This window comes from Equus asinus, chromosome X (assembly GCF_041296235.1).
Source record: "Equus asinus isolate D_3611 breed Donkey chromosome X, EquAss-T2T_v2, whole genome shotgun sequence".
Lineage (NCBI taxonomy): Eukaryota > Metazoa > Chordata > Mammalia > Perissodactyla > Equidae > Equus > Equus asinus.
This window is the reverse complement of record NC_091820.1, coordinates 110,607,981-110,635,157: the sequence shown is the minus strand read 5'-3', so window position 1 is coordinate 110,635,157 and position 27,177 is coordinate 110,607,981. Positions and strand designations below refer to the sequence as shown.

General features: G+C 42.5%; 1 protein-coding gene across 1 annotated transcript; it reads left to right on the top strand.

The window, feature by feature from the left end:
- The first annotated feature begins 611 nt into the window (after window positions 1-611).
- On the top strand, window positions 612-25,740 carry LOC106841501 (A-kinase anchor protein 17B-like). The gene is made up of 7 exons (XM_014857540.3): window positions 612-853; window positions 4,578-4,643; window positions 6,723-6,826; window positions 14,895-15,663; window positions 17,102-17,232; window positions 19,310-19,544; window positions 21,189-25,740. The coding sequence occupies exons 3-7, from the start codon at window positions 6,774-6,776 to the stop codon at window positions 22,830-22,832; spliced, it is 2,832 nt and encodes a 943-aa protein (XP_014713026.3). The 5' UTR covers window positions 612-853; window positions 4,578-4,643; window positions 6,723-6,773; the 3' UTR covers window positions 22,833-25,740.
- Window positions 25,741-27,177: the final 1,437 nt, after the last annotated feature.

The window sequence follows — 27,177 nt, the reverse complement described above, 5'->3', positions numbered from 1 at the left end:
AAACAAAAACAACCAGTGCGGGGATAGAGTCAGTATGACCTTCGAGGTTCTTGCTGACCCTGTGATGTGTAAGTTCTGGCCAAGCGGGTGCACATTTCTCAGCAGTCCTGCCTCAGGGATGAAGAGGACAACAGGACCTCTCTCATTAGCTTTCTCATACTCGTTTATTCAAAGCAAATAGGTCGCGTAGAGGTCGGCAGCCCAGGTAAGCTGCAGCCTCTAAATCACTGTAACTTTGTGCGGGGGGAGCCTGGGCCAAGTCCTGCAATCGTCAGGAGCAACCGCGCAGTGGGATAAACTTTGGCTCCAGCTTTGCCACACGAGAGGGGCGGGGTTACTTGAATGGGTCCTCAGGAGAAGGCGATTGGCCCTGGGGGAATCGAAGGGGCGGGACTAGGCCATGGTTGCCATTGGTCCTGCGGGCAAGTTGAGGGATGGCAGCGAGGGGGCGGAGCCCGCGAGGGGAGGCAATCTGCTAGGCAAGAGCCCACCGAGGGGAGCGGGCGGGCAGGCGGGCGAACCCGCAGCCGGGAGCCAGAAGGCCGGAGCCAGGAGGCAGCTGCGGCGAGCGCGCCAGGGCCGCGGCGGGGCGAGGGGCGCGCGGGGCGTTGGCACTGAGGCGCGCGCCTGCGTCGGCGGCTTGGATGCGGCGGAGACGCTTCTGCACCCCGCGCGCTCGACGCGAGCCATTCAACAGCTGGCCTCGCGGGCCACAGTCGCAGCGAGCCGGTTGGAGCGTTAACGGTTGCGACTGCGGCTGCTGGAAAGAGGTGGCGGCGGCGGCGGCGGCGGTGCTAGTCCAGCTGTCCCGGCGGAGACCCGAGTGGAGACTCAGAGGCTCCTTAGGCTCCCGGTAAATGCCCTTCGCTCTGCTCGCAGAGAAGGCAGCCACGTCCCGCTGCGTTCCGGCCGGCTGGCCTCCCTGGCCTACGGGGGCTGTGGTGCCTCGCAGACAGGGCCACGCGGATCCTCGGTGGGGACTGGGGAGGGGATGCGCGGGAGACCTGGGTCGCCCCACCTGTCCTTGCAGAGTCAGCTTTTCCAGAGATGCACCTAGGCTCTTCCCCTGGTTCTCTCCCTTCGCCCTAGAGCTTGCTGCCCTGACACCGCACTAGGGGGCGCTCTGGCAGCCAGTCAAGGGCTGGCTCTGGCCGCTGCTCCAGCCGAGGTCACTTGAGGCACTCCCCTGGGGTACGCTGGCAATGGCATCCCGCTAATGGGAACTGAAGGTGAAGCTTGGGCTTCCTCCCTGCTCCGGCTGAACTCATTCAATTAATCATTAGCAGGGCTCCACCGACCCCCTCCCCCTGATAACTGGGTCCTTGGCTTCAGAGACTCGTCTAGAGTCTGACTTGAGGTTTCCAGTGCGAGTGGAATAAGACCGTTTCCAACCTGACTGGGAGGGCGGGGCTCACCCACAAGGCACAGGACACGGGGTCCTGATTGGGGGGCAGCAGGGCGAGGGGAAGAAGTTGGAAAGGCCCATGCAGTAGGAGAAACTGCCATCCCTGAACGCGGGGGAATCATGTCGTCTTGGCCTTTGGGACCTGCGTCTTGTTCACACTTGGTCTCCCGCTTTTTGCAATTTTATTTAAAGCCAGCCACTACCAGATAACTTTTGAATGCTGTCCACTCCAAGGAGTGACTTGTATCAGAAAACTGGGTTTCAGCATGAGGACTGGTTATCCTTTGGGCCTTTTCATCTTCTCTGTGTCTTTTCTAAGTTGAGAATAAAGTTCCAAGGATCATGCCCATTTTATGCTGTTTCTCTGCCTGCCTCTGCTCTAACTTTGGAAATTTATGCTGTTGGAAGAGTGTGCTCCTGCAGCACGATTGGTAGGGCTCAGTATTCATGCTGAGAAAACCACTCTGGGATAATATAGTTGGGACCTCTCAAGTTCTGGTTGTTTTGTTTACTTTATAAGAATGTGGCATTCCAGTAGTCACATTTTTCTGTGCCTTGTTTTTTTGTTTGGGAGGGAGTCACTCAAAGCATGGAGTAACTTGCATGAAGTATTTTTACCTGGACTCTTGCAAAGTACAGAGAAAAGTGCCAAGTGGAATAGGCCTGCTGGCGCTGGTGCCCCAGGGATCCCAGCTATCACTATATCAGAGGGTGGGTGGGGCTGACTTGAGGTGGTCAGACATCGTGGGGAGGGCACAGGGCCTGCAGAGGCCATCTTGGCGCCTGCGGTGGGTCATTAGTCCCAGCCAAAGATCACACCTGCATTGTGGCCCATTTGTCCGGTTCCCCATCATACACTCATGTGAAGAGCGTGGCCTTTGACTGGCTTCGTGTGTCATCTCCAGCTTCAGAAGGAAAGGTAGGCACGGAGGTTTGCGAATGTGAAGGTAATGGTGGTGGCAGGTGGGGGGGAGCTGTGTGAGAGAAAGAGACTTGTTTCAAATGTCAAAGCAGCTCTCTGCCATGGAGACTGGCTACATGTCTATCTTCCCAGCATGCATTCCTACCTTTGCTAGAGAGAGGGGCTTTTGCTGAGTTGTTTCAGAGCCAGGGTGGTGTTACTTGTGCAACTCTCTGATTTAGTGTCCACCTGGGTCTATGTGAGTACTGTGTTATATGCAACATGGTCCCGGAGCTTTTAGAAGCTTTAAAGCCAAGCTAGGGGCTGAGGTAAACTAATGCCTGGGGCTCAGTCTGAACAAACGTGGACTGACCGCATGGAAGCCAGTGATGTGCATCCTCAGAAGAGATAGCACGAGGGCTAGACCACTTACAGGAGGAGAGGAAGGGCCGCCGTAACAATAATAAGAGCTCACATTCATTGAGCACTTCCTGGGGCTTAAGTACTTTACTTGCATCATTTCCCTTAATCCTTTTAAAAATTCTGTAAGGTAGGTGCTGTTATCATCTTCTGAAGCTCAAAGAGGTTGGGTAACTCACCCAGCTGGTTGATGGCAGAGGTGGGGTTTGAACTCAGATCTGCTTGACACCAGCCCTTGAACTTGAAAGCATGTTACTTTTTACTGTCATAGAGAAGATTTCATAAAAGGGGGAGGATGTGAGCAAGGCTTTGAAGGGTGGGTGGAACTTACATAGGGAGACAGGACATTTGGTCGAGGGGATCAACATGTTTGAAGGAAGTCAAGGAAAACTAGCCCAGTTAGAATGGCGGGTGGAAACAGGGTCACGATGAAATATCAGGCTCTTGAGGTGGGGCGGCGTCATGTTTTAGAGAGCTTTGAGAGGAACCTGTGATTTGATGCAGTAAAAAAGAGGGAGATGGTGAGAATTTTTGAGCAAGGAAGGCCATAGCAAAACCAGTACCAGTCACTTGGTGTGCCCTACTTGGGTCCCTGAGCCTGTTTCTGTCTCACTCTTTTTTGAGAACCTTGCCCAGTTGTCAGCATATTTTAACTCTTGTTTTTGAATTTCCTGAACCCTTGGGGAGCACCAGGTACATGCAACCAAACAGATTCCTGGGCTCAGTGTGCAGAAGGAGCCAGCTAGGAGAGGGGCCCTGGGTCAGATTCAGCCTGAGATGGGTATGCTTCAGCCTGCACAGTATTTTAAAAGGCTTCTGTTTTAAAAATTAAGGGTCAACATTGAAAAACCAAAAGATCTCAGTAAAAATCAGGATTTCCAGCTTTTCCAACGCTGGAAGGCAAATCTGTGCAGTGCTGACTCTTTAGCTGGGGTCTGGGTGCTCCACGTCCACCCCTGCCCTCCCCCCCCTCCCCCATGCTGGGACCTGCCTGACCCTGTAGGCCCCACACCCCTACTCTGGAGAAATAAACCCTCGCTCGGGAAGATTCTCATTCAGGATTAGCTTCTTGTCTTACTGTGTAATTAGGGAATTGTTGGACACGCAGTAGAACTGACTCTGTGAAATGTGAATAATCTTAACACACAGGGATGCTGTAGATATCGCTGGGGATGGGCTGATGGCCAGGGACTGAGCATTTTCCATAGGTGCTACCTTTCCTCTGGCCTGGGCTTTTGAAGCCCGCTATGCTAGGGCCCCCAAGAAACACTCTGGCGGGCCTCACTCTTCTCTTTTATCCTTCACTTGGACTCAGGTTTTCTTTCTGCTGAATACTTGGTGTATATAGGATATGGATCCAAATGATCCAAAGAGGTCAGGGGAAAAAAACAACTCAGAACTGACTACCTGAAAAGTAGCATGTTAAAATATTAATCTGGAAGTCCCTGAAGGCACGCCATGTGTTCTAGATGGACAGGAATCAGCCATTTCTGGGTTGGCATTTGGGGTGGAACGTTCTTCATTGTGCAGCTCTGTCCAGCCACTGCATGGCATTTAGCAACCCTGGCCCCTACTTACCAAATGGCAGCAGTGCCCCTCCCTACACCAGTTACTGTGACAACGACAATCAACTGTTCTTGTGCATGTCCCAGTACTCTTGAAGGGAGCGGTACTAGCACATTTGAGAATCACTGAGGCATAGTCCCAGGGATTCTAACACTCATTTCACGTGAAAGAGTGTTAAAACCATTGTCACTTCTCTGTGGCCCAAAGTAGCCCATGCTTCTCACGGCTTTCACCATCTTCTTCCTCAGATTCCAGATAATTGTCTTAATTTCTTTCTCTTTCTAGACTCAGTTCTTTGAAGTTGACTCGTCACTGTAGCCCCCCGACTGTCATAAACGGAGTGGTTGCTTGGTAAGTACTTGATAGATCTCTGCATCCACTGAGTACTGTTAGTGGCACTAGGAGCTGGAAAGAACAAGCAAGTCTGCATTAGCATTTCACTCTTCCTCTTTAGGTGCTATTCTCAGTACTTTCAGTATGAAAGTAACACCTTTTTAAATGTAGTTGATGAGCAGATTCTCTGTTTTAGGTAAGATTTAGCATTAGTAAGTTCCTATGATGTTCTAGGCTCTGAAGATAAAACAGTGAACCAGACAGATGCAGCCCCTGCCCTCGGGGAACTTACAGACTCGGGGGTGGGGTGGGACAGATAAAAAACAGCTTGACAAATATGCATGATAATTTGATCATTTCAGTGTTACAGTGAAAAAAAAAGGGGCTGATATGCTACAACATGATGGGGTGGGAACAGTGCTATTTAAGATGGTGTTCAGTGAGCCAGCCCTGATGGCCTAGCAGTTAAAGTTCCACACGCTCCATCTTGGTGGCCCAGGTTCGGTTCCCGGGCACGGAACCACACCACTCATCTGTCAGTAGCTATGCTGTGACAGTGGCTCACACAGAAGAACCAGAAGAATTTTGAACTATGTACCAGATCTTTGGTTGGGGGGAAAGGAAGGAAAAAGGAGGAAGATGTTAGCTTAGGGTGAATCTTGCTCTGCAAAAAAAAAAAAAAAAAAAAGAAAGATAGTGTTCACGGAAGGCTTCTCTGAGCCAAATCTCAAAAATGAGAAGGAGCCAGCCGTGAAAGAATCCTGGAGGAGGGAGCACTTCAGCCAGAGGAGGCACAATTGCAAAGGCTGTGAGGAGTGAACCCAGTGCATTTGAGGAACAGTAAAAAGGCCAGTGTGACTAGAATGGAGAGAAGAAGGGCAGGAGGGGAGAAGGAGACAAAATGAGTTGAAAGAGGTGGGCACGGGCTGTATTTTGAGGGTAAGCAGTTTGGATTTTGTTCAAAGCATGATGGGAAGCCACCGGAAGGTTTTGAAGGGAGGAGTGACATGATCTAACTTCAGGTTTAATAAAACCGTTTTGACTGTTGTGCAGTGTTGACTCTCTGGGGGCAAGGATGGAAGAAGAGAGACCCGTTGGGAGGCTGCTGCAGTAATCGAGCTTAGAGATGGTAGCAGCTTGGAGCTGGGGAGTAATAGGGAAGATGGAGATGGCTTTGGAATGTGTGGCCAAGGTGGGGTCAAAGGACTTGCTGGAGGATTGAATCTGAGAAGAAAGGAGGAATATGACTTGGCTTTCAGCTTGAGCCCCTGGGTGTGGGGTGGCTCTCTTTAGGGAGATGGAAATCACTGGGTGGGGGTAGCAAGTTTGAGGTGGAGGGGAGGTTTGGGGGGATGGAAATTAAAGAGCTCTGTTGTTAGGTTGAGATGCAAATAAAACATTCAGCTTGGAGACGTTGAATAGCTAGTTGAATATCAACGCAAAGGTTGGCTGGAGCTTCAGCCTACATAAAAATTAAGTGCAAATTAAAGCCACTTTAAGTTGCCATTAGAGGCTAATAAAGGTAGCAGAAATAAAAATGATAATGATCCAATGTGAGCCAGGCTGCAAGGAAATCAGGCATGTTAATACTGCTGATGGTGTAATAAATCGACAGTCCTTCAGGAGAACAATTTGATGATATACAACAAGCCATATAAACTTATTCCTACCCTTTGACGTGGTAAAATAGTTTGAGGAAATCATTTTCTGAAAGATTTGTACAAAGATTTTCATAGAGATGCTCTTTCTCATCTGAGAAGTATAGAGTATTGCTCTTTCAAAAAAAAAAAAAAACACAATAATTGGAAAACACAAGTCCCCAGGCAGGGGAAATATCTAACCAAATATGTAGTATCTATAGAATTTCTATAGAATTTGCCACAGAGATTTGCTAAAGGCATGAAAAATGTGAAATGTGTTGACCACATCAATATCTGGAATTATTATTAAACAGGTGCAAAATCCAGATCATGATGGTCCATAAGTAAACTGTGTAAATCTCACATGTTGCTCGTGTTGAATATTGTAAATATGCAGTTGTCTTCTTTTTTTAACTTTTCACCCACATGCGATTTTGTATCTCTTTCTCTCTGACAGTGTTCCCTGGTCAGGATGCCATGAGACAGCGCTCCGGCATGAAGAGTTCACATGAATTGTGGCTTCTCATGTCTTTCGTCCCTTGATCACATTTCTGCCATAAGGTATTGAGTAATATCCTATTCTGCAGGATTCGTACTCAAATAAATTTACCTTGAGATTCTAAAGAGGTTGGGAAACACTGCTGCTCTCAGAACAGTTTAGTAGCGCAAAGCAGGGCCCCTTGTAAGGGTTGCTTTTCCCCTGTAGGTGGCGACTCATGGGCAGGAATTTTGCTGGTAATTTTCAGGCTGTGATAAGACTGAGAAGCAAAACACTGGTGACTTCATGATATGGGTTTCCCATAAATAATACTCCGACTGTTCAGTGAGTGAGGCAAAAGTGCAGAAGATACTCAGCCACATTCCTTTAACTCCCTGATAGCTTTTTTTAATGTGAAGAAGAGAAAGCTATGAGTCTGCTTTAGTATGGTAAATTAATCCAAGGTGTAAAGCAGAATTCCTGGCTGGAAGTGTCTGGAAAAGGTGTTCTACACCAAAAATGCGCCTGGTGCTAGAGAAGGGCCAAAAAGACCAAAAGACTGGTCAGAGAGGTCTGCGGACTGCTCTATGCGTGTTTGAAAAAATAGTTCCCTCCCAATGATGCAGTGACTCCTGTCCTCACTAACAGACATTATGTAACGCATTTATATAGACAGGCCTAATGCAAACCTTTTTTAGGTCAGTTTGTTTTTATTAGCCTTAGAAACGCTTTGCTTTCACAGACATTATCACATAAAGGAAACATTAGTGTGATCTTTTAAAATAGGGAAACCAAAACAGGAAATTAAGTTGCCCAAAGACACAAATGAACATCGATCCAGTTGTCTTCATTTTAAGATCAAAATTTCCCATACTAGACTCTACCTGAGAGCAGATTTTCTTTGAGGGGTGGTAGGAGAGATTCTCTTTCAGTACAACTCTAGTATTTCATGGTCGCAAATTTATCATTGCTAAATGGCTGTGGGTCTCTAAAAGTCCCGTCCTTTCTGTCCTGAAAGCCCCCAGTGCCCCAATAAGCCCTTTAGGACCTCCTTAATTTGGGAATGTAGTCATTTGGAGGATCCTGTATTGGCTATATTTCTATTGTAACACTGGGTGCTGCTCATTTCAGTGACGTGGGTTTGTTTGGTTTTGTTTTTTGGTGAGGAAGATTGGCTCTGAGCTAACATCTGTTGCCAATCTTCCTCTTTTTGCCTGAGGAAGATTGTCCCTGAGCTAACATCTGTGCCCATCTTCCTCTGCTTTGTATGTGGGACACTGCCACAGCGTGGCTTGATGAGTGTTGTGTAGCTCTGCATCTGGGATCCAAACCTGTGAATCCCGGCCTGCCAAAGCAGAGCGCACGAACTTAACCACTATGCTACCAGGCCAGCCCCAATGATGTGGTTTTAAAATTTTTCAAGATCAGAGCACACGGTCAGCCTCAGTTTTAAAAATGTTGTTTGGGTTAATGATGTGTCAGAACACATGAGCGTTCATCCATGAGCTCTTGACTAAAGAGCCAGGGAATGTTTCTGTCTGGTCAAGACTTACTGGGATTCTGTAGAGCCAGGAAATTGAAAATTGCCTAGTTGAATTGACCCAAATACATTTTGGCTGCCCTGCTGACCATAAACATGTTGATATAATTTTATACATCTTAAATGTTTTTAAAATGACTAACTTGAAGGTTCAAAAGCCTGGAGAAAAAAGAAAGGCAACAAAGAATTACTTTGAAAGAGGATATTGAGTTGTCCAGATAGTCCTGTTTTTTCACAGTTTTTAAAAAATGTGCCGCATTCAAATGGCCTTGCCAGCACTCTGACAGCAAATATTTATGAGGGTGACAAAAAGTGAGAGAGAATGAATGATACTTTACTTATGACTCAAGTGCTTTTAAAGTTCTAAAGTTATATTTCTGATCTAAAAACACTTAGATAGATCAGAGGAATCTCTCTAGTATCTTCTGCAATGAAAGAAGGTATTGGAGTGACTTTGGATGCAGACCCTGCAGAGTTTCTTGAATTTTCACTGCAGGTTAAAACAACCATTTTAGGCTTGTGAGAATATCTCAAGACCATTTCTTTTCTCTCTTCTCTTATTCTACTGTTATTCAGTCAGCTTTGCTACTGGGTCTAGAGGCAACGAAGATGAGGTGGACAGATGCCTAGAGAAAGCAGCCATGTTCTCTGAGAATCTGCTAGAAATGTTCTGGCATTGGGAGCATGTTGAGTGAAATGCTTTGGTAAAGCTATGTACACAAGATACTGCTGGAATGCCCACTGTGTAAACATTATTGAATAACTATAATTTTTTAAGGTTAGAGGAGCTCTCATTTGCCTCTGCAAAGGTGTTAAAGAATAAGTGAGTTCAGCCGTGTTGCTAGAAGAAAGATATTGTATGTGGGGGGATTGGGAGGTCATGGTGGAACATGATAGAATATGGGAATAGTTAAAAATCTTTAGTAAAATTCAAGTTTTTGATAATTTATGGAGGCCATAATTAGGGCATTACTTGCCAGCAGGGCTTGGCTTATACTAGGCTCTTAAATTTTTGTTGAATAAAGTAATCTATGCATGTGACAGTGATGGTGAAAATGATGGGAAAATTGTTAATGAATTCTACCATTACTGTCATTTGAAGCACAGACATATTAAAAGGGAATTTAGACGGCAAATTAGGTTGTTCTAAAGAACCAATTTTAAGTTATAGTCTAATAACTTGATCTCAGTGATTCTACCTGTTTTAGTAGATATATTTTTATTAATATATTTAAATATACATAATATAACGATGTGTACTAAATAATATATCTAACTTAAAATGATTATTTAAAAAATATGTTTATTTGGTTTAAATGGGGTTGAAAACAGGGATTATATAGGGAGAAAAGCACAAGCATTTTTGGACCTATTTTCAAGAGCAAAGTAGGGCCCTATACAACTTTAACTAGATTCAAGAATTTGGCACATTTAAGCTTGGAGTTGAGAAAGTATCCTGATTTAAAAGAAAGCACCTGTTAAAGTTGAGTATTGGATGTAACTGTGAGTATTTTCCAGAAACATCCGTCTGTTTTTGCTATAAAATAAATCAGTTATGACTTAAACATTCTGCAGACAGATCAGTCGTTGCTGGGGGCGGGGAAAGGATGACGAAGGGGCTCAAGGAAACTTTTGGGGATGAGGGGCATTTTCACGATCTTGACTGTGGTGATGGTTTCATAGATGTGTATACATATGTCAAAACTCACCAAAATGTATACTTTTGATACATATGCAGTTTATTATGTTATGGAATGTGTGGCTTATCGTATATCAATTATGCTTCAATAGAGCAGTTTTTAAAAATAACTTCTGCAGCCTATGGTATAGCTAGTATTGAAGTGGCCGAGGGCTCCTTTGTTATCCACAGTCCTAATCCCCCAGGCTTCAGTCTTGACTCACACAAACCTTGGTTATGAGTTCAGATTCCTATGGGCATTTACAGTGATGGCAGATAGAGGGGTGTCTTTGATGGGGCAAGGGAGTTGCTATTGTATTACTCTGTTCTGGCTCTTTTCTGGGTAAGTTTGTATCAGTAGTTTCGAATTGCTTCCTTTTAATGGTTTCTTATCATCATGTGAGTTTCCTCTTTTTAATTAAAAAATATATAAAATTAACACATGCTTATTGTAAACATTCAAAAATTCAAGCAGTAAGAAGTGCACAAAGCAAAAAGGAAGTCCATTCCCTTCCTATACTCCCAGTCCATTTCTCAGGAGAAATATTGTTAACAATTTGATGTACATCTTTCCAGACTTTATATATGGAGGGGTGTGTGTGTGCGTGTGTGTGCGCCCATGCATGTGTGTTTATATTGCCTTTACAAAAACAAGATCATATTGCACATTATTATTCTTCAAATTGCTTATTTTTTCCTCTAAAAAGTATCATGGGTGTTCTTCCCTGCCGGTAGGCACAGACCTAACCCTCCCTCTCTCCCTCCCTCCCTCCCTCCCTCCCTCCCTCCCTTCCTTCCTTCTCCTCTCTTCTTCCTTTTCCCTCTCCCCTCCTACCTGTCCCTGGCTCCTCCTCCTCTTCTTCCTCCTTCTTCTTCATTTTTTGTTAGTTTTTGGCCTGAAGTCTCCTTAAGGAAAAGCATCACAACAGGAATTAATCGTTATTGTGCACCCACGTGTCGGGTGCTGTCTAATTAGTTTTTAGTGACCCGGCAAAAGTTGCCAATGACATTGCTGTAGCATTGAAGCCATGACATATGTAAAAAGCCTAGATCTTGGTACACACTAGGTCCTCAATATTTTTTAAAAAATGACATTGGAAGATTAGCTCTCTGTTCTGGGAGAGTATTTTTTTATTGAGGTCGCATTGGTTTCGAACATCATATAAGTTTCAGGTGTGCATCACTATATTTCGACTTCTGTATAGACTGCATCATGTTCACCACCGAAAGTCTAGTTGCCAGATGAAATTTTCGTAAGCGTTTCAGATCTAAAGCCTGTGAACAATAGGGGAGATATGAGAGGAACAAATGTCGAATTTGTCCTTGTTGCTGTCGTTGGGAAACAGGAATTCGAGTTGAGGATTTTAAAGGAGGCCAGTTTTTTAATTTTTAAAAATAACTAGGCCTTCTTGGGAAAGTCAGAAAACAACTTAAATGCTTCCCAATCAAGGTGTCAAGTCCTCCCACTAGAGAAACAGCTGTGAAAAGACAGATTCTAGAGGACAGGTCATGGGCTGGCAAGCCAGTGAGGCCTGTGGGTATGTTTATTTGCCCTTTACAGTGTTTTAAGTTGTTTTAATGGATTGTAACATCTGAAAATCAGGTTTCACATAAGGACCTAGATTTCTGGCCTCTCTGAAATAAAGGGAGTATCTGGCCACCCTAGCCCTCCTCCCCTCATGGCATCTGCAGCTCAGTAGCAGCCACCCCTTTAGGTTGAGCACGTTCCTCAGTCTCTGCTCCATCTTCTTTGCTCCCTAAGACCATCTTGCTGTTCACTATAGTCATCCAAGTTGTGACCTCTGCTGTAAAATTTACTGCTTGTTTTTGCTTTGCTGTGGATGGAAGTGATAGCCAGTTTTTAAAAAAATGTCAAAAATACAGTACATCAAAGTATAAAATAATATTTGACTCATTTCTCTCCAAATTTGACAAGAACCTTTATTACACTTCAGGAAAGCAGAGAGACCTGGCTCAAATATAGAAACTTGTTTTATTATGTAGAAATTACCCTTGTGAAGGATATGAGGCATATATTTAATCTCAAAAAGTGGATGATTTTAGTGTCTTTGTGAGTTTCATCTTAAGTGGAAGAGGAAATTGAAAATTTAAATAAAATCCATTTATATTGGTCATAATTTTAAAGGAATGATTAAACATGCGTCTATTAAAAGTTATTAAATCAGTAAAAAGTTTTATTAAAACCACTGCAAAAAACTCATAACGCAATTTCTGAACTTCATTCCGATGCATACATAATTTTAACAAAATTGTACTCAAAATGACACTGCAATAAGCAGCTTTGAACATGTTCTTTTCTTACTTTTAATTATTTCCCTAAGATATTTCTAGAGCAGGTTCCTGGATCAAAGAGGATGAGCATTTACATGATTCTTGGTTTGTTTTGCCAGATTATTCTAGAAAAAGATGTAACTAATTTACATTATCTCTAGCAAGATATGAAGGTGCCTGTTTTTTCTTTCTTCCCCAAACTTTCCCCAGAATGGGTTTTTATAATGTTTATTTGTTTGTGTAAAAATTATTAAATGGAATTATGTATCTTGGAACTAATTAAAATTTAGATGTTTGTATCATCAGTAGCTACTATTGTGTAACAAACTATCGCAAATCTTAGTGGCTTAAACAGCAACCATTTACTACTTCTCACAGTCTGTAGGTTGGCAGGACTGTTCTGCTGATCTGCAGTGGCTTCAGCTAATCTCAGCTGGGCTTGCTCAGGTGTCAGTGGTCAGCTGGGGGGTTGGCTGCAGGCTAGCTAGTCTAGGGTGGCTCATCTGTCATAAGTAGGTTCTTCTTCATGTACCGTCTCATCCTTCAACAGATTTACCCAGGTTTGGCCTCATGGCATGGCAGTGTTCCAGGAGAGGAAGGGCCACTTGACACCTAGGCTTAGAACTGGCACTCAGCCACTTCTGCCTCATCCTATTGGCAAAAAAAAAAAAAAAAAAAAAAGGGCCAGCTCACATTCAAGGGCTGGGAAAAAATAGACTCTATCTCTTGATAGCCATAAGTCAAAGTCATATTACAAAGGGTGTGGACACAGGGACAGGTGAAAAATCAGGATCATTTTTGTAACCATTATATCGCAACTTCCAAATGAATGTTATCCTTCAATGTTGCCGTCTTTCAAAGCTCTATACCCATTCCGACGATTACCCACTAATTAAAAAATAATAATTAGAGCCTTTCTTGGACTCTCCTTCTGAGGGAAGCTATCAACCAATAAAGAAAATCAGTTTGTTCTTTATAGTCACCCATTTTATCCAACATTCTCAGTTCTAGATAATTTTTCATGATTTCTAAATAGCAAATCCACGATAAAAGAATTTCAAAATTGACCTCCATCAAGGCTATTTAAAAGAATGTAACCCAGACTTTGAAGTCAATCCAAGAGAAGCATCCTAAAATGTTCAAAACAAAGGCTGTATCACGGGAATAAATGGAGAGCATGACAAACCTGATTCCTTTGCAGTGATTAATTATTTTGTGTGTATTTTTCCTGGAATATTTTTTTAAAGCGTTGCTTTAGATTTGGCTGTATAAATAAATACTTATTGACTTTAGGTAAACTTGGGGGTTCAGTATATCCTACTTGAATACGAAATTAATTTTTCTCCTGAAGGAGCTTAGTGTTGCTTCTTATTTATGTTGCAAATTGCAGCCAACTAACTGCATTTTTTTCTTCATTTTGCTATTTAGATAATGTTTTTAGAGAAACAGAACATGTTTATTCTCATATCATCCCAGTTCAGCGTTTCTATCATAAGGACTTCTAGAACCTAATATCTTACATACTGCTTTTGGTGGCCTTTTAAAAAAACAATTTGTACAGATTTTGTCTCCTAAAGGGAGTTCACTTGGATTGTCCTTCAGGGACAGTTATTAAAGAAATAGCTACCTGTAAAGTTAACCAAGATTTAGTAGTCAACTTTGTGTTGGAATTTCCATCATCTGGCCATGTATGTTTGGATCTAAATCTCCCTGAAGTTGACATTGATGAGGAACTCAGAAGATATAGACACTGATACATCCACTTTTAGAAAAAAGTCCTCTATTGGGAAGTGCTATTTGAAGTCAGCAAATAGGAGCAGAGATCCCTAATTCCAACATTAGCAATCTCATTCACCTGGGGACAGCTTGCAAGAGTTTGTTAATATGAAATGCCAGCAAGCATTCATGTTTTAGGCTTTTTCCAGTCTCTTTGTCACTCATTAGAAGAGATTGTCTCCTCTTCACTTAGTTAAAGGCAATAGACTGGAAAAATAAGAGTAGAGATGTCCGTGTAAGACTTAGAAACCAGCCTGGATGAATGATGCTAAGTCAGGTGCATGGGTTAGAACTACTGGCTGGGTGCATGTTCATGAATGTAATACACATATTTAACTGTAGTCCTGTTTCTGTGCCGTCCCCAGCAGGTTTTTATGGGACTTTACATTTGAGATCAATTGTACAACAGATTGGAGATTTGGAATCTTGAGGTCTCCATGTATGGGCAAGTCATTTAATTTTCCTGAGTCTATCTGAATTTTCCCATCTGCAAAACAGGCATAAAATACCTACTCACAGATTGCTTCGTGAATCAAATCAGATAAAGTAAGACTACTCCCACTAATAAATGATAGTCATGGCTTGTGTTTATCGAGAACTTCCTGTGTGCCAGGCACTATTCCAAGCATTTCACATGTACTTGCTCGTTTAGCCCTCTCTGCAGTCCTCTTGTCTCCATTTTGTACTTAAGGAAACTGAGCCACAGCAGTATATGGAAACTCTTTGAAACCTTAAACGAATGTAAGCTACTGTCTTAACTCTCTCCATATGTGTTCCCATATCAAGTTGACCTAAGTCTATCATTCAAAATCCAAATCTGTGTTTTGCCCCGTTTGTATCAAAATGCTCTCTTTCACCCTCTAAGCTTTCCTGCAGATACCATGACGGTCACGGTGGTGTATGATAATTCTGAGGCAACAGAGCTCTGTGCAGCTCAGCACCTCTACCTCAAGCCCATAGCAAAATTGATGATCAACGTCTTACTCCCAGAGAGTACAGAACCTCTGAGGCCCTTCTCTAACTGGGAAGTTCTTGACCAGCTGAAGAGCCTGATTTGCCCTGACCAGTTCACCACAGTTCGGCTCTCCAAGAGCACAAAGGACTTCATCCTATTCGAGGGTGAGGCTGAAACACGAAGTTTGGTTCAGATCCTGAAGGCGAAGTTACATGGGAAGATCATCAAGCTAAACGGTTTGAAAACAGACTTCAAAGTAGTGGCTACAGATGCCCAGGGAGAGTGGGAACACTTCCCCAAGGAAAAGGAGGCCCCATCGAGTGACGGGGCTGAGGATCAGGACCATGATAAGAGCCCAGATTCCATATATTTCGAAGGCCTGCCCTGCAAGTGGTTTGCACCTAAAGGTTCCAGCGGAGAGAAGCCGTGTGAAGAGATCCTTCGGGTAGTCTTTGAAAGTTTTGGGAAGATCAAGAATGTGGATATCCCTATGCTTGACCCCTACAGAGAAGTGATGACTGGTGGGAGCTTTGGGGGATTTAGCTTCGGCTTGCAGACATTCGAGGCCTTTATCCAGTACCAAGAGTCCACTGACTTCATAAAAGCCATGGAGTCCCTTCGAGGAATGAAGCTGATGCTTAAAGGAGATGATGGGAAGGCTCTGGCATGTAACATTAAGGTAAGAAGTAGCCAGAGTTTCTTTTATTTCCCACGTTTCAGGTGGTCCTAAGTAAAAGCCAGAAGAAAGCATCTAAAATAAATTTCCTTGCACTCTACTGAGCTCTGATCGATAGCTAATGTAAAGATTGTGTTGTCATTAATAAATGGATATTTAGGAAGAAAAACAATCCTGATTTGAACATTCTTCTACTACCAGGCGTGCTGCCAGCTGCGGTTTTAAAAGTGATGGTGGTTAGAATCTGGGGCTCTGCCCTAGCTTCTTGAGGGCATTAAAGGATTCTTCATGGCCCTTATGGAACTATCTCGTATGCCTATTCTATTTGACAAGTTGCTGAGAGAGAGAGGAATGTATACAGTTTGAAACCATAAGGATAGCAGTTTACTCCCTTGTTACTCTTGGGGTCACAACTTGTAGTTTCAGGATGTCCGTCAGGTAAATTGCTAAAATGTAATCTCAACAAACTTGGATCCTTTCCTTTCAAAATCAGCCTGTCTATCCAATCATGTCTCCTCATTGATGTCTGAATGTTTGATCACCTCCTTCGTGAAGTCTTAATCCAGAAGAGGAAAAGATGTGGCTAAACCCTGCTTTTTCTCTAAATCAGTCTTTAGCATGAATTTGGACTTTCAACTCAAGTAGCTTCCTGTGTATGTGTGTGTGTGTGTATGTGTGAAGCTACTTATGTTAAAATGTACATTTTAAAATTATGAGCTATTCACTCAGACAAAATATATAGCAAATACCATAACGACCACCCATATACCATTGCCCAGCTTAAAAAATAAAATGTTACCAGTGAGAAGGGAAACCACCTCCCTCTGTGTACCCATCCTCCATCACCTTTCCCTCCCTCCGCTTAAAGGTAACCATGATCGTGAATTTGGTGTTTATCATTCTCGTGCATATTTGAATAGCTACTTCTGCTTCCTTTTATTTTTTAAGCAAATCTGTTTGTAGTGCCTCGATCAGACTTTCATTTTATTTTGAGACTTGCAAAGTAGTTTAATAATCGCTATAGTCAGATCTTGTATCTCATTAGGTCAGTTTTCCTGCGTCTTCCCCCCCAACCACCATATTTTTTGACTATTTCTGCCTCTGGTGATTAAAAAAAATACATTAACTCAGTTGATCTTTATGACAAACCAGAGGTAATATACTCACATCTCTGAGAGCCTGTGTCCATAATGGCACTGTGGTGTCACCTATGACTGTAAAGTGAACTTCCCAAGGGTTCTGCCAAAGAAAATTCTGGAGCCCACAAGGACTGTCTGGCAGGTGACTGAGAAGCAGTGGACAGTATGGGATGCAGAGAGGACATTTTTAATTCATTTGGTTTTGAATTGCCCTGTATGTATTCATTTTCTCTCTCTGGCCTGGGACACACCCAGCCAGCTGGAAAACTTTTCTAATGAAACTTTGAATTGTTTGGGGGCAGGTTATGTTTGACACAACCAAACACTTCAGTGAAGGAGCTATAAGAAGGAGAAATCAAGAAAGGCTAAAATTACAAGAGCTAGAGGAAGAAAGGAAAAAAGAAAAGAAGAGAGAAGAGGAAGAGGCTGAAAGGTGAGGAGACCAACTTTAATGAAGCGGGTTTTTTACTTTTGACTTATGGATGTATCCGTTTGGGTGAGCGGCTAGATTTGATAGATGACATTGAGGTGGGGGAGAGGGGACGAATTGGTACAGACTGGAGCACTCCACGGAAGCCTACCGTCTTTCAACTGTGCTGTTAAAAAGCGAAAATGACAAGACAGTTGAAAACAAGAGACTTAAAGAGAGGCATACTTGTCAGGGAGAACAAGTAATGAGGAGCAATGGGACTAGCCAGAGTGAAATATCTGGGAAGAAATGATTAAAAAGAAAAGGACCAGGAACTTTTATAGCGAAAATCCTAGCCTACCAACTTAAAACTTTAACCAATTTACCTGAAGTTTACCAAATTTTATCTAGCCTACCAATTTAAAATTTTAAAAAATTCTTTGTAGGTCTAGAAGAGGTTTTCTTCCATAAAACGGTCAATAATCAAACTAACCCATAGGCAAGAAGGTGTGGATTTGTTGGAACTATATATCTTGTCAGCCTAAGTTCTTTCTGTGAATTTAAGGAGCCTCCATACTTATTTCTTTGAACTTATCATTGTTTCCCGGTTTAGGAGCTTGAAGCTAGAAAAGGCTATTGGATTGCCAAAGGTTTGCCAAGAAGGTACAAATGGGCCAGAACTACGGGGCTCTGAAAACCGGTTTTACCTCCTGGCCTCTCCCCTTGCATGTTTATTCTCCCAGTCTTTCATGTAAATTAAAGCCCTACAAAAAAGGAGATAAAGAGTACCCTCCCACGTGCCTCCCTCTTTTTTGGCTGGTGGGGTGATAGGAGTTCCTTGAGGTCACATCTGTGAAACTTGGCCAGAAAGTTGAGCATTGTCAAGGGAACTATTCCCCCCCAAATTACCAGACTGAACTTGCAGTTTAGATAATCCTCCAGCTTTGGGCCAAGTCCTCACTCAGGTAATTTTCCCTTCTTTCCCCTTCCCCACATCTCCAAAAGGGCCTAACTGTTTTAGTTAGGCTAAACAGTTTAAATTTTCAGAAAACAGCAGTTAAAAACAAAAAGGCCAGGGGCCAGCCCAGTGATGCAGTGGTTAAGTTTGCATGTTCAGCTTTGGTGGCCCCGGGTTTCGCCAGTTCGGATCCCGGGTGTGGACCTACACACCGCTTATCAAGCCATGCTGTGGCAGGAGTCCCACATATAAAATAGAGGAAGATGGGCACGGATGTTAGCTCAGAGCCAGTCTTCCTCGGCAAAAAAAGAGGAGGATTGGCAGCAGATGTTAGCTCAGGGCTACTCTTCCTCAAAAAAAAAAAAAAAAAAAAAAGCCCATATTCTTTCTAAACCAGTATGTTTTTATGACAGTGTACTGTGTTAAGTAATGTGTACCAAGGACCAGTTCTCACCCTTAAGATTTTCTGAGTGCCTTGATTTACCTTTATTTGCCTATGTGCAACCAGGTCATGGAAGCTTGTGAGCACCAGAGAAATGAAATCATCACTGTGAAAGCTGGATCCAGTAGTTCTTCCTTGTGGTTTGAGAAAGTGGGGACCAGAGGCCCCTCCTTTGAATTCTGTAGCCACCATTTTTTTTTTTTGGAAGTTTAGCCCTGAGCTAACATCTGCTGCCAATCCTCCTCTTTTTGATGAGGAAGACTGGTCCTGAGCTAACATCCGTGCCCATCTTCCTCTACTTTATATGTGGGACGCCTGCCACAGCATGGCTTCCCAAGCAATGCCATGTCCACACCCAGGATCCGAAACGACGAACTCTGGGCCGCCGAAGCGGAACGTGCCAACTTAACTGCTGCGCGACTGGGCCAGCCCCTGTAGCCACCTTTTTTTGATACTCTCTCTCTGGATAAGGTCTCCTGTACCTTCTTCTAATTGCCCCACTCAATTCTGTGTTTTTCCCTTTGACTGATGTGTCACAGAGTCTTTTATCATCAGCTGTCCTTGTCAGGCCCTGGGGTCAGCAGTGAGAGATTCCTGGAAACCAAATGATCTGTCCTCCCCTGGCAGGGGGGAAGCAGCAGGGAGGAGAGCAAATGCCTAATAAATACCTTCTGAATGGTTGAATCTTAATCATTGTCCAGAAAAAGAAAAGAGGAGGAGAGGAAAGCCCAGGAAAAGAGGAAGAAGGCCAGGGTCAGGAGGCGAGCCCTGAAGGAAAGGGACAGACGCCGGCAGAGGAAACAGAAGGACAGAGGCAAAGCTGAGGCGCCTCAGGAGCCTGACTCTTCCGAGGAGTGGGAGGCAAGGAAGTACCTGCTGGCTCAGAGGCGAGCGGAGGCCCTTCGGTTGCTGCGGGTACTCCTGAGGAAAATTGCAGTAAGGCTCTTTCCCAATTGTTCTTCAGCCTTGGTACGTCCTGATCTTTCTGAGACACAACTTTCACATTTAAGCAGTGGCCCGGTTCAAGTTGACTCCCTGGAAGACACACTGCCTTCCTTGGGGTTTGTTTTCAATGGGCTGGTCTCCAATAACCCCAACTGTGGATTCACAAAAGGGGCACCGAGATCCTCTAAAGGAGTTGTGTCTCACCCCTACCGTGTTGCACAAATGCTTTGTGTTTCTAGACTTCAGGATGGGTTTACCCAGGGCAGTGTAGCTGGTCTGCCTCCTTTTCTAAGTTCCTAATAGATGGAGCAGAACATGCCAGGGGCAGAAACGTGTGGCGTGGGTGTTGGGTTTGTAGTCTTCCACTCCCCTTGCTTGATCATTCACCTGCAGCAGGATGGGGCGAGGAGGGAGAGCCTTGAACAGAGCCCTTTGAGCAGCAAGCTCCTGTTAGTCTCATCTGAAACTATTTGCTAAGGAATTTCTCACATCACAGGGCAATTGTTTTGTTTGGAGAGTTTCAGTTTGGGAAGGGTTTTTTCCCCCACTTACTGATCTCCTAAAGATAACCAGCCTCAGCAGACGTCCCAGAGTAAAGGCCAGAAAGGCTTCCCAAGTGTTAATTTAAAAATCCATATTCAGTGTTTTTAAATACAAAGAGTGAATGGCATTGGTGTTAATTTTTGCAGTCTCAGCCTTTTTCTCATTAGTGTAGACAATCAAACTTAATGAAATCAGCATAGAAAAATCTCACATTTACATCTGTAATAAGGCTGGCTGGATCTTTTTTAGTTTACCTTAATGACTGCCAAGGTTGACGCCTTTTTTAAGAATCTGTCTCTTTAAATGGGCGTGGTACCTAACTCTTGGCCCCGTTGATAGCTTATACTGATCAGAAGTCCGAAGGTTCTAATCTCAGCTAATGCGTAAGCACCGTGCCCTGATTTGTGCCACGCGTCAGTGGGAGCACTGTACAAACTCTTCCAGCAGCGTGGGGCCTGTGGGCAGCACCTCTCACCTGCCCTACGGTTGTGCAGAGTAGAGAGCATTGCAGACAGAACCATTGTCACGGCCACATTGTCCACTTGCCGTCTTGTTTCTGACTGAGGCGGGCAGGAGGAGGGCAGCTCAGAGACACTGTCACCTGCAATGCATAGGAAAAGGCTGGAATGAAAGAAATGCAGTTTCTCTTTTAAGCCAGTTGGCCCTTTTAGAGACACGTTTTACCACCCAAAAACTAGGACAAGTCTTTTCTTGTTCTAGGATTTTCTGGGAGGGCTATAGATCATTTCTTATTCCTCTTCGCATCCCCAGCCTCTAGCACAGTACCTGGAACAGTGAGTAGACCCATCAGTTTGTGAACAAGTGAAAAAAGGGTCATGTGCTTTGAAGGTGTGTAAACCGTGGTGGCTTCTAACATAAGGATGGGCACAGACCTAGTAAAAGGGGCTCGTATTAGACTGAGACATTTAATTTTGCACCTCCTGTTTCCTCAGTGCAATATTGTTCCTAATTTGGATCTATTCTAGGTGTTATTAGAGAGCTCTTCAGAACAATGTCCCAAAGCCCAATTTTCTTTGAAATGTTTAATCTGTTTAGTTTTTCATGTGAGATTTTTAATCTTTTTCTTTGAAGGGATCCACACAGTTTAATCCACAGGAGGAAAACATTGCAGGTTCCGAAGCTAATCACATGCTGGGGAACACAATGAAAACTCTGAAGAAAGAAGGGTCAAATGCTCGGTATCTTCAAAATCAGGAGGAAATGCCAAAATATCAGGTTGCCAAGTCAGGCAGTAAACGAAAACAAAAAATGAAGAAAAGAGCTAGGGCTCGCTTACGTAAATCTTCCTACTACCTTGGGGAAAGAAAAATAAGATGTTCGGCTAGAAAAGCGAGAACCAGAAAATTATTAACCTTTGAATACAATCATGGTTTTGTCTCTGACGAGGATACCTTGCAGATTACATTGATACGAGATCAGTCTCTGGAGAAAGAAGACCACCACAGTTTTGATAAATCCTGTTCTTCCAGATTATCTGAGAGAGAACATGGCAGGAAACAGAAAATCTATGAAACAGATGAATTTACTGACTATCTACTAAACTATTATCAATCTCCAAAATATGTCCGTATCTGCTTAGAACCAAGTGACATAACAAGCACATGTCAGTGGCAGAGGGCTGTCTATGCTAAGGGAAATGGATTTCAAATCAATTTGAGAAAACTTCAGTATCACTCAACCAGTTGGAGCCAAATGCAAAACCTGCAAAGGAGAGAACAGGTTCGAGAAGACGATTACCGGACAAAGATTTGTACTCAGGATACTGAGCATAAACCACAAAAGAGAGGAGAATTAGACTATGCCAAAGAATGTACTAAGGAACTTAAAAATCGTTGCAAGGACACAGCCAATGAAGCTGGTGATCAGCTGCTCCCAACCGATGGAAAAAGCCATCTGTTGGAAAAGACCCATGCTTACCAGGTCAAAGATTCCAAATCCACAAGTCAAAGCCGAGGTTCTTCACCCAAGAAGTCAGCAGACTTATATTTGGAGTTGACAGATTTCTTAGAGGATATTAGTAGTGATTCTGAATGCTTCAGTGAAATCTCCAGTGTAAACAAAGGGGAGAAACAGAAATCTACGGCCACATATGATAGCTCCCCAGAAAAAGGATCTCTTGATGCTAATGAAACCATCATTTGCAATCAAGAAGATAGGTCATGTCAACAAACCTTGTATTCAAAGCGGAAACGTGATGGAGAAGAAAAATACTCTAAATACAAGCTTCAAAAACCAGGCCAAAGGTCCAAGAATGAACTGAGATATTCATGGCTTGAGGGTGAGAACAATTCCATTAGAGACTGGAGGAGCAACAACAAAAAGAGGGCGATGCTAGCCCCCAAATACTTATTTGATGAAGGCTACTACCGCCAATCCAGTTCCAGTGGTTTATTAGATGACATCACAAGAAAGAGGAGGAGATTTAATGATAGTGCATTTGACCAGAAAGTGAACTATAGGCCCTCTTATGTGCCAATAATGCCTTCAAGAGATGCTAATACTTTCTATTTTGGAAGTTTTCCTAAAAGAAGAGAGACTTGGTGGAAGTCAGGATATAACCAGGTTGCAAAAAGGTTTACAAGACGTGAGAGTTCTCAAAATTTCATGCTGAATTCTGATACTTATTATATTAGACATTACAGTCAGGAGCATGTTGACTATGGAAGTTATTTAAGAAACAGCTACACTAGTTCTTTATATTTTCAAATGTTCTGATGGTCTCTTGAGAGGTCAGGAACACCCTTATTCACAATAAGCAATTTGCAAGAAGAAAATTTAAAACCAAATATAGCTATTAGTTAATAACTACAGAGAAAGAGAGTGACATTTAAAAGCTTGAGCAAGGTCAAATACAAAACCTTGTTTCTCTTGCCAAAGTATAAAGCCTAGAGAAAAATGACTACAGGTGTCTTAGCGAGCTTTGGAAATACAAAACATACAGATTCTGAAGCTTCGTACAACAATGTGCTTGCAAAACTTCTTTATCCAAGGACAGACGTTTCTATAGGTTTCTACAGTTCAATTGCAACTTTCATTTGGTGCCAGCAAAGGAGCAAATTAAGAGGAGTTGAGATAGCCCTCTATGGCTCTTTACCTGTCATAATGTTGTTTAGTACCATTTATCTTCAAAGGGGACAACAGTGAACAAATAAGGATCTTTTCACGTGTTCTTTGATTTGATCAGAAACACCATGTGCAGCAACAAACTTTCCCGGCTTTTCCCTAGAAATAATTATAAATAAAAGAAGAGAGATAACAGAACATATAATAGACTTCTTCATGACATTAGAGGATTTCATGAGCACCCACCAGAAGGAAATTAATCTTATTAATATGGTCATAGTACTCAAAGAGTTGTCCTTCGAGAAACAAAGTCTTGGAAGAATCTAAAAGGGGCTGAGATTGTCCTTTGAGGCTTAAACAGATAGTGAACCATTAGCAGAGTTGCTTTTTGAAGAACCCCATGTCATTCCATCCTAGAAAAGCAACAGAATTGAAGTGATGTGACCAGTGGGATTTGCAAAAGGAAATATTGAAAGTTCCTGGGGCACCAATAATGGCACTTGGGAAGAGAGGACACGACAGTATTCCATTTCAGGTTATGTAATCCTTTCACTCAGGGTTGGGTGACATCACTTTGTAAAAAGCCACTGAATATCCCCAAACTGACTTTGATAAAACAGTAACAAGTGCCTCCTCAATCCTCAATAATGCCATGGAGTTAGGAAGAGTCAAGGGCAAAGCCCATAGTTTTCTATCTGGGAACAAATTATATGTGTGCAGGATTTGTAAAGTCTTAACATAAGCAACTTATCTTTTTACCTACTGGTTTTGGACTTCTTGAATATGTTTTTAAATTGAGATATTTTATAGGTTTGTAAAGACTTACATCTTAATGCAGTGCATGTTCTGTTGAAAGCTCGGCTGATTCATTCTGCCTTATATTGGATTTAGGACCTCAGGGGCAGTAGATGACTTTTTTTTTTTTCCAAACAAAGCTATACCTGACTTGGCAATTGAAGACTTCAATGAGATTAGACTGCCTACAGCAAGAAAAGGTGATTTTAATCCTCAGAAGTTGTGGAAGACAACATTTTCATACGCCATGATTCATTTCACACAGTCTTAACTTGATATTCTGTAGAAAAGTGCCAGCGGGTAGAGCCAAGGTGGGATGCCAGTCACTGTGGTTGCCCAGCATGACGAGGCACGATGTGTACCCATAACCAGCCTCTTGAGCAGCCTGATATCTGATCTTCTAATCTATCTAAAGTAAGCGCCACAGTGGTTTCATTGATCCTTCTAATCACCTTTAATAGAAGTATGCTGGTACATACAAAAGTTCAGAAATGAATGTCACATAGCAGCTTATGTTTATTATTAATAAGATAATAAGCAATGAACAATTTGTTGACTCTCTTGTATTCAATTCTGCTTTCAAGCCAGTGACTCTGCCATCAAAACTAGATTTGGCCTGTCAAATTTGAAAAACCGCTCATAAGGCGAGTGCCTTTTCTCCTCTGAGGACTAGCAATGACCATTAACGTTCAAAGCACTGTTGTCCAGGGTAGCCTTTTGAACTACTAACAGCTTGTATTTTGTCACACAGCTTTTGGTAACTAGGTATTATTCTCCTCCAATGAGACCCTGCCTCCTTATTTTTTTCATGTTTCATGCCACTGAAGCAAAGAACATTATGGGTTTGTAATGGAAAGCAGATATGCTTGTTTTGAAAAAAAGAAAAACCTCTCAATTTCTTCTGTCATTTGATAATTTTTCTTTGTGGAGATTTTAGGCATGAAAACAATTTGCTGCTCAGTAACCAGACATAAAAAACAAATTGCAGAATACAGCATGTGCAATTTTTTTTTGTATAATAAAACTGGTGCTAAGTCACTTCTATATAATATCTTTTTTTTATGTAATACCACCCCGGGACCTAGAAGAAAGTAAAAATACTGGTTTTATGTTTACTTTCTGTACAACCTTGGATTTTTATGACTTGTGGTAATGCATTCTACATTTGAGTAAACCTCTTTTTTTGTGTAGACTTTCGATGAGGAAGAGAACAATTCATCCTGTACTTTTCAATTGAATGGCTTAGTAAGGAATGCAAAGAACCGAAAACATTGTAGTCACTTTCTATGAATTAGTGTTGTTTTTCTTTGTTGTGCTGTTATTTAAGTGGTACAAAAGTATTTTCTCATAGCTCTTTTTCTATGTCCTATTAAGTAAAGGCCTGAACTTTAGACTTTGTCTTTTTAAATAGATGTTTTCATGTTTTTCCTTGTATGTGCTGATAGTGCTTTTAGCAAGCTGAAAATCTGTCAATGTCGAAACAATTCAATTTGTTTGAATTTCTCAGGTAGAAAGCCATGTAACCTGGTAATTTTGAAAATAAGAACCAAATAAATGTATTTTTATTTGTTGCAAGACTGTTTAAAAATGTTAACTTTTAAATAAATGCTGATAATTCCACTTTGCGGCGGCGTGGGGGAGGGGAGTTTCTACCTGTAGTATGCTGCTTTGCACTACTGTTTCTGATCCTTTTTCTCATTTGCATTGTTAGAGAAATAATACATATTTAATTTTCAGATATAGTAAAAATAAAATTGTTATAGTGAATAGAGTCTTTGTTCATTTGCCACATGTATTGGCTAGAATGTTGCGCATCTATGATAACGTTTTCTAGAAAAATATACATGTCTAGTTTCAATGCTGTTTCTATGCAACTTTTCCCTTTATGATGCTCGTTTATAGGAATTGGCCCTGTCAGAGCTCATGAAACCAGTTTTATTTTCATTTGGATAAATTGAAATCATGGCATTTGGACTTAAGACTGTCCTCCCTTCAGCAAAGGTTTTATCAGTGCTCTTAAAAGGTAGCAAAATGCACTCCCTGGAATTTTATCTCATTCCTTCAGCACTCAGTGGAAGTGGTAAAGTTATACAGTATCCAAAACCAAGTGTGGGTGTGGGCTGGGGAGTCTAGTCAGAGAAGCAGGGCCCTCAGTTATCAGTCCTTGCCCATCACACACGTGAAATGTACAACAAACTGCCTCTAAGTATTATCTAACAAAGGCAGACTGGACCTTAGAGGACAATCTGGGCCCTTTAGAGCTGAAAGGGTCCTTGTTGGATTCAAAGAGCTCTTTCTGAAACAGCAAGGGTTGTATGGATGCTTGTTCTGGATCTAGGATTGGCTTAAGTTTGGCCCTCTGAGGTAAGGTGAATATGACATTATGCAGAGAAGCCACAGATATGGAGAGGTACTGAAAACAGTAGCCAATGCTGCTTGTGACCCATAGATGCTGGTACTGAGAACAAAGTGTCTCTGCGGGTGCGCTGGATGAAAGCAGGTGGGGAGCAGATGTTCACCTGACATCTCCCCCACGGGCACGGTGGTTGTAACAACCACTCTCTGGTCTTCTTGAACGGCGCCTTTTACATAATGTCGCTTACAAACATGTTAGCTGCATTTGTTTTTAGATCAAAGTCCTGCCTTATAGTAATATCTCTTTACAGTAATCAACACAATGTTGGTTTAGTTCTGAATGGAGAGGAATCAGGCCATTTGGGATTGAAACTTTAACCAGGCTCTGGATGTTTTCCTCTTGGCGTCAGACAAACCTGTTTAACTTTGTAAAAGTAGCCTAATCTTCACATCTAAATGAGATTTCAGGCTGCAAAGGTGGCCCAACTCTCTCCCCTGCCTTCACCAGAGCATACAGTATACCAGGGTCTTGGCACACAACAGGCCACTCAAATTATTTGTTGAATCAAACCTAGTGGGAGAAAAGGGCACATTTACAAATAGCAAAAACAGCCAATATGGTTTGATACCATCAAACATGGAAAGCTGTGAGCCGTCTTTGATTCAGGGAGTACATCCCTTGTGAGAAAACCCTGCCAATCTTAACATTAAAATGGCAAAACACTGATATTCAGAGTAATAGGTTGGCTGTGTTTATACAACTGACTGCATATGCAAATCTGATATCCTTCTTTTGACATGAGGTGAATTCACTTTGCTACTATAAGGATTGCTGAACACTTTCCTG

Bases quoted from the DNA above. Each gene is read 5' to 3' on its own strand.
- LOC106841501 (XM_014857540.3), top strand. From the start codon at position 6,774: ATGAATTGTGGCTTCTCATGTCTTTCGTCCCTTGATCACATTTCTGCC. The intron at 15,664-17,101 runs GTAAGAAGTAGC...GTTTGGGGGCAG, and splicing joins CTCTGGCATGTAACATTAAG to GTTATGTTTGACACAACCAA. The intron at 19,545-21,188 runs GTAAGGCTCTTT...TTTTCTTTGAAG, and splicing joins TACTCCTGAGGAAAATTGCA to GGATCCACACAGTTTAATCC.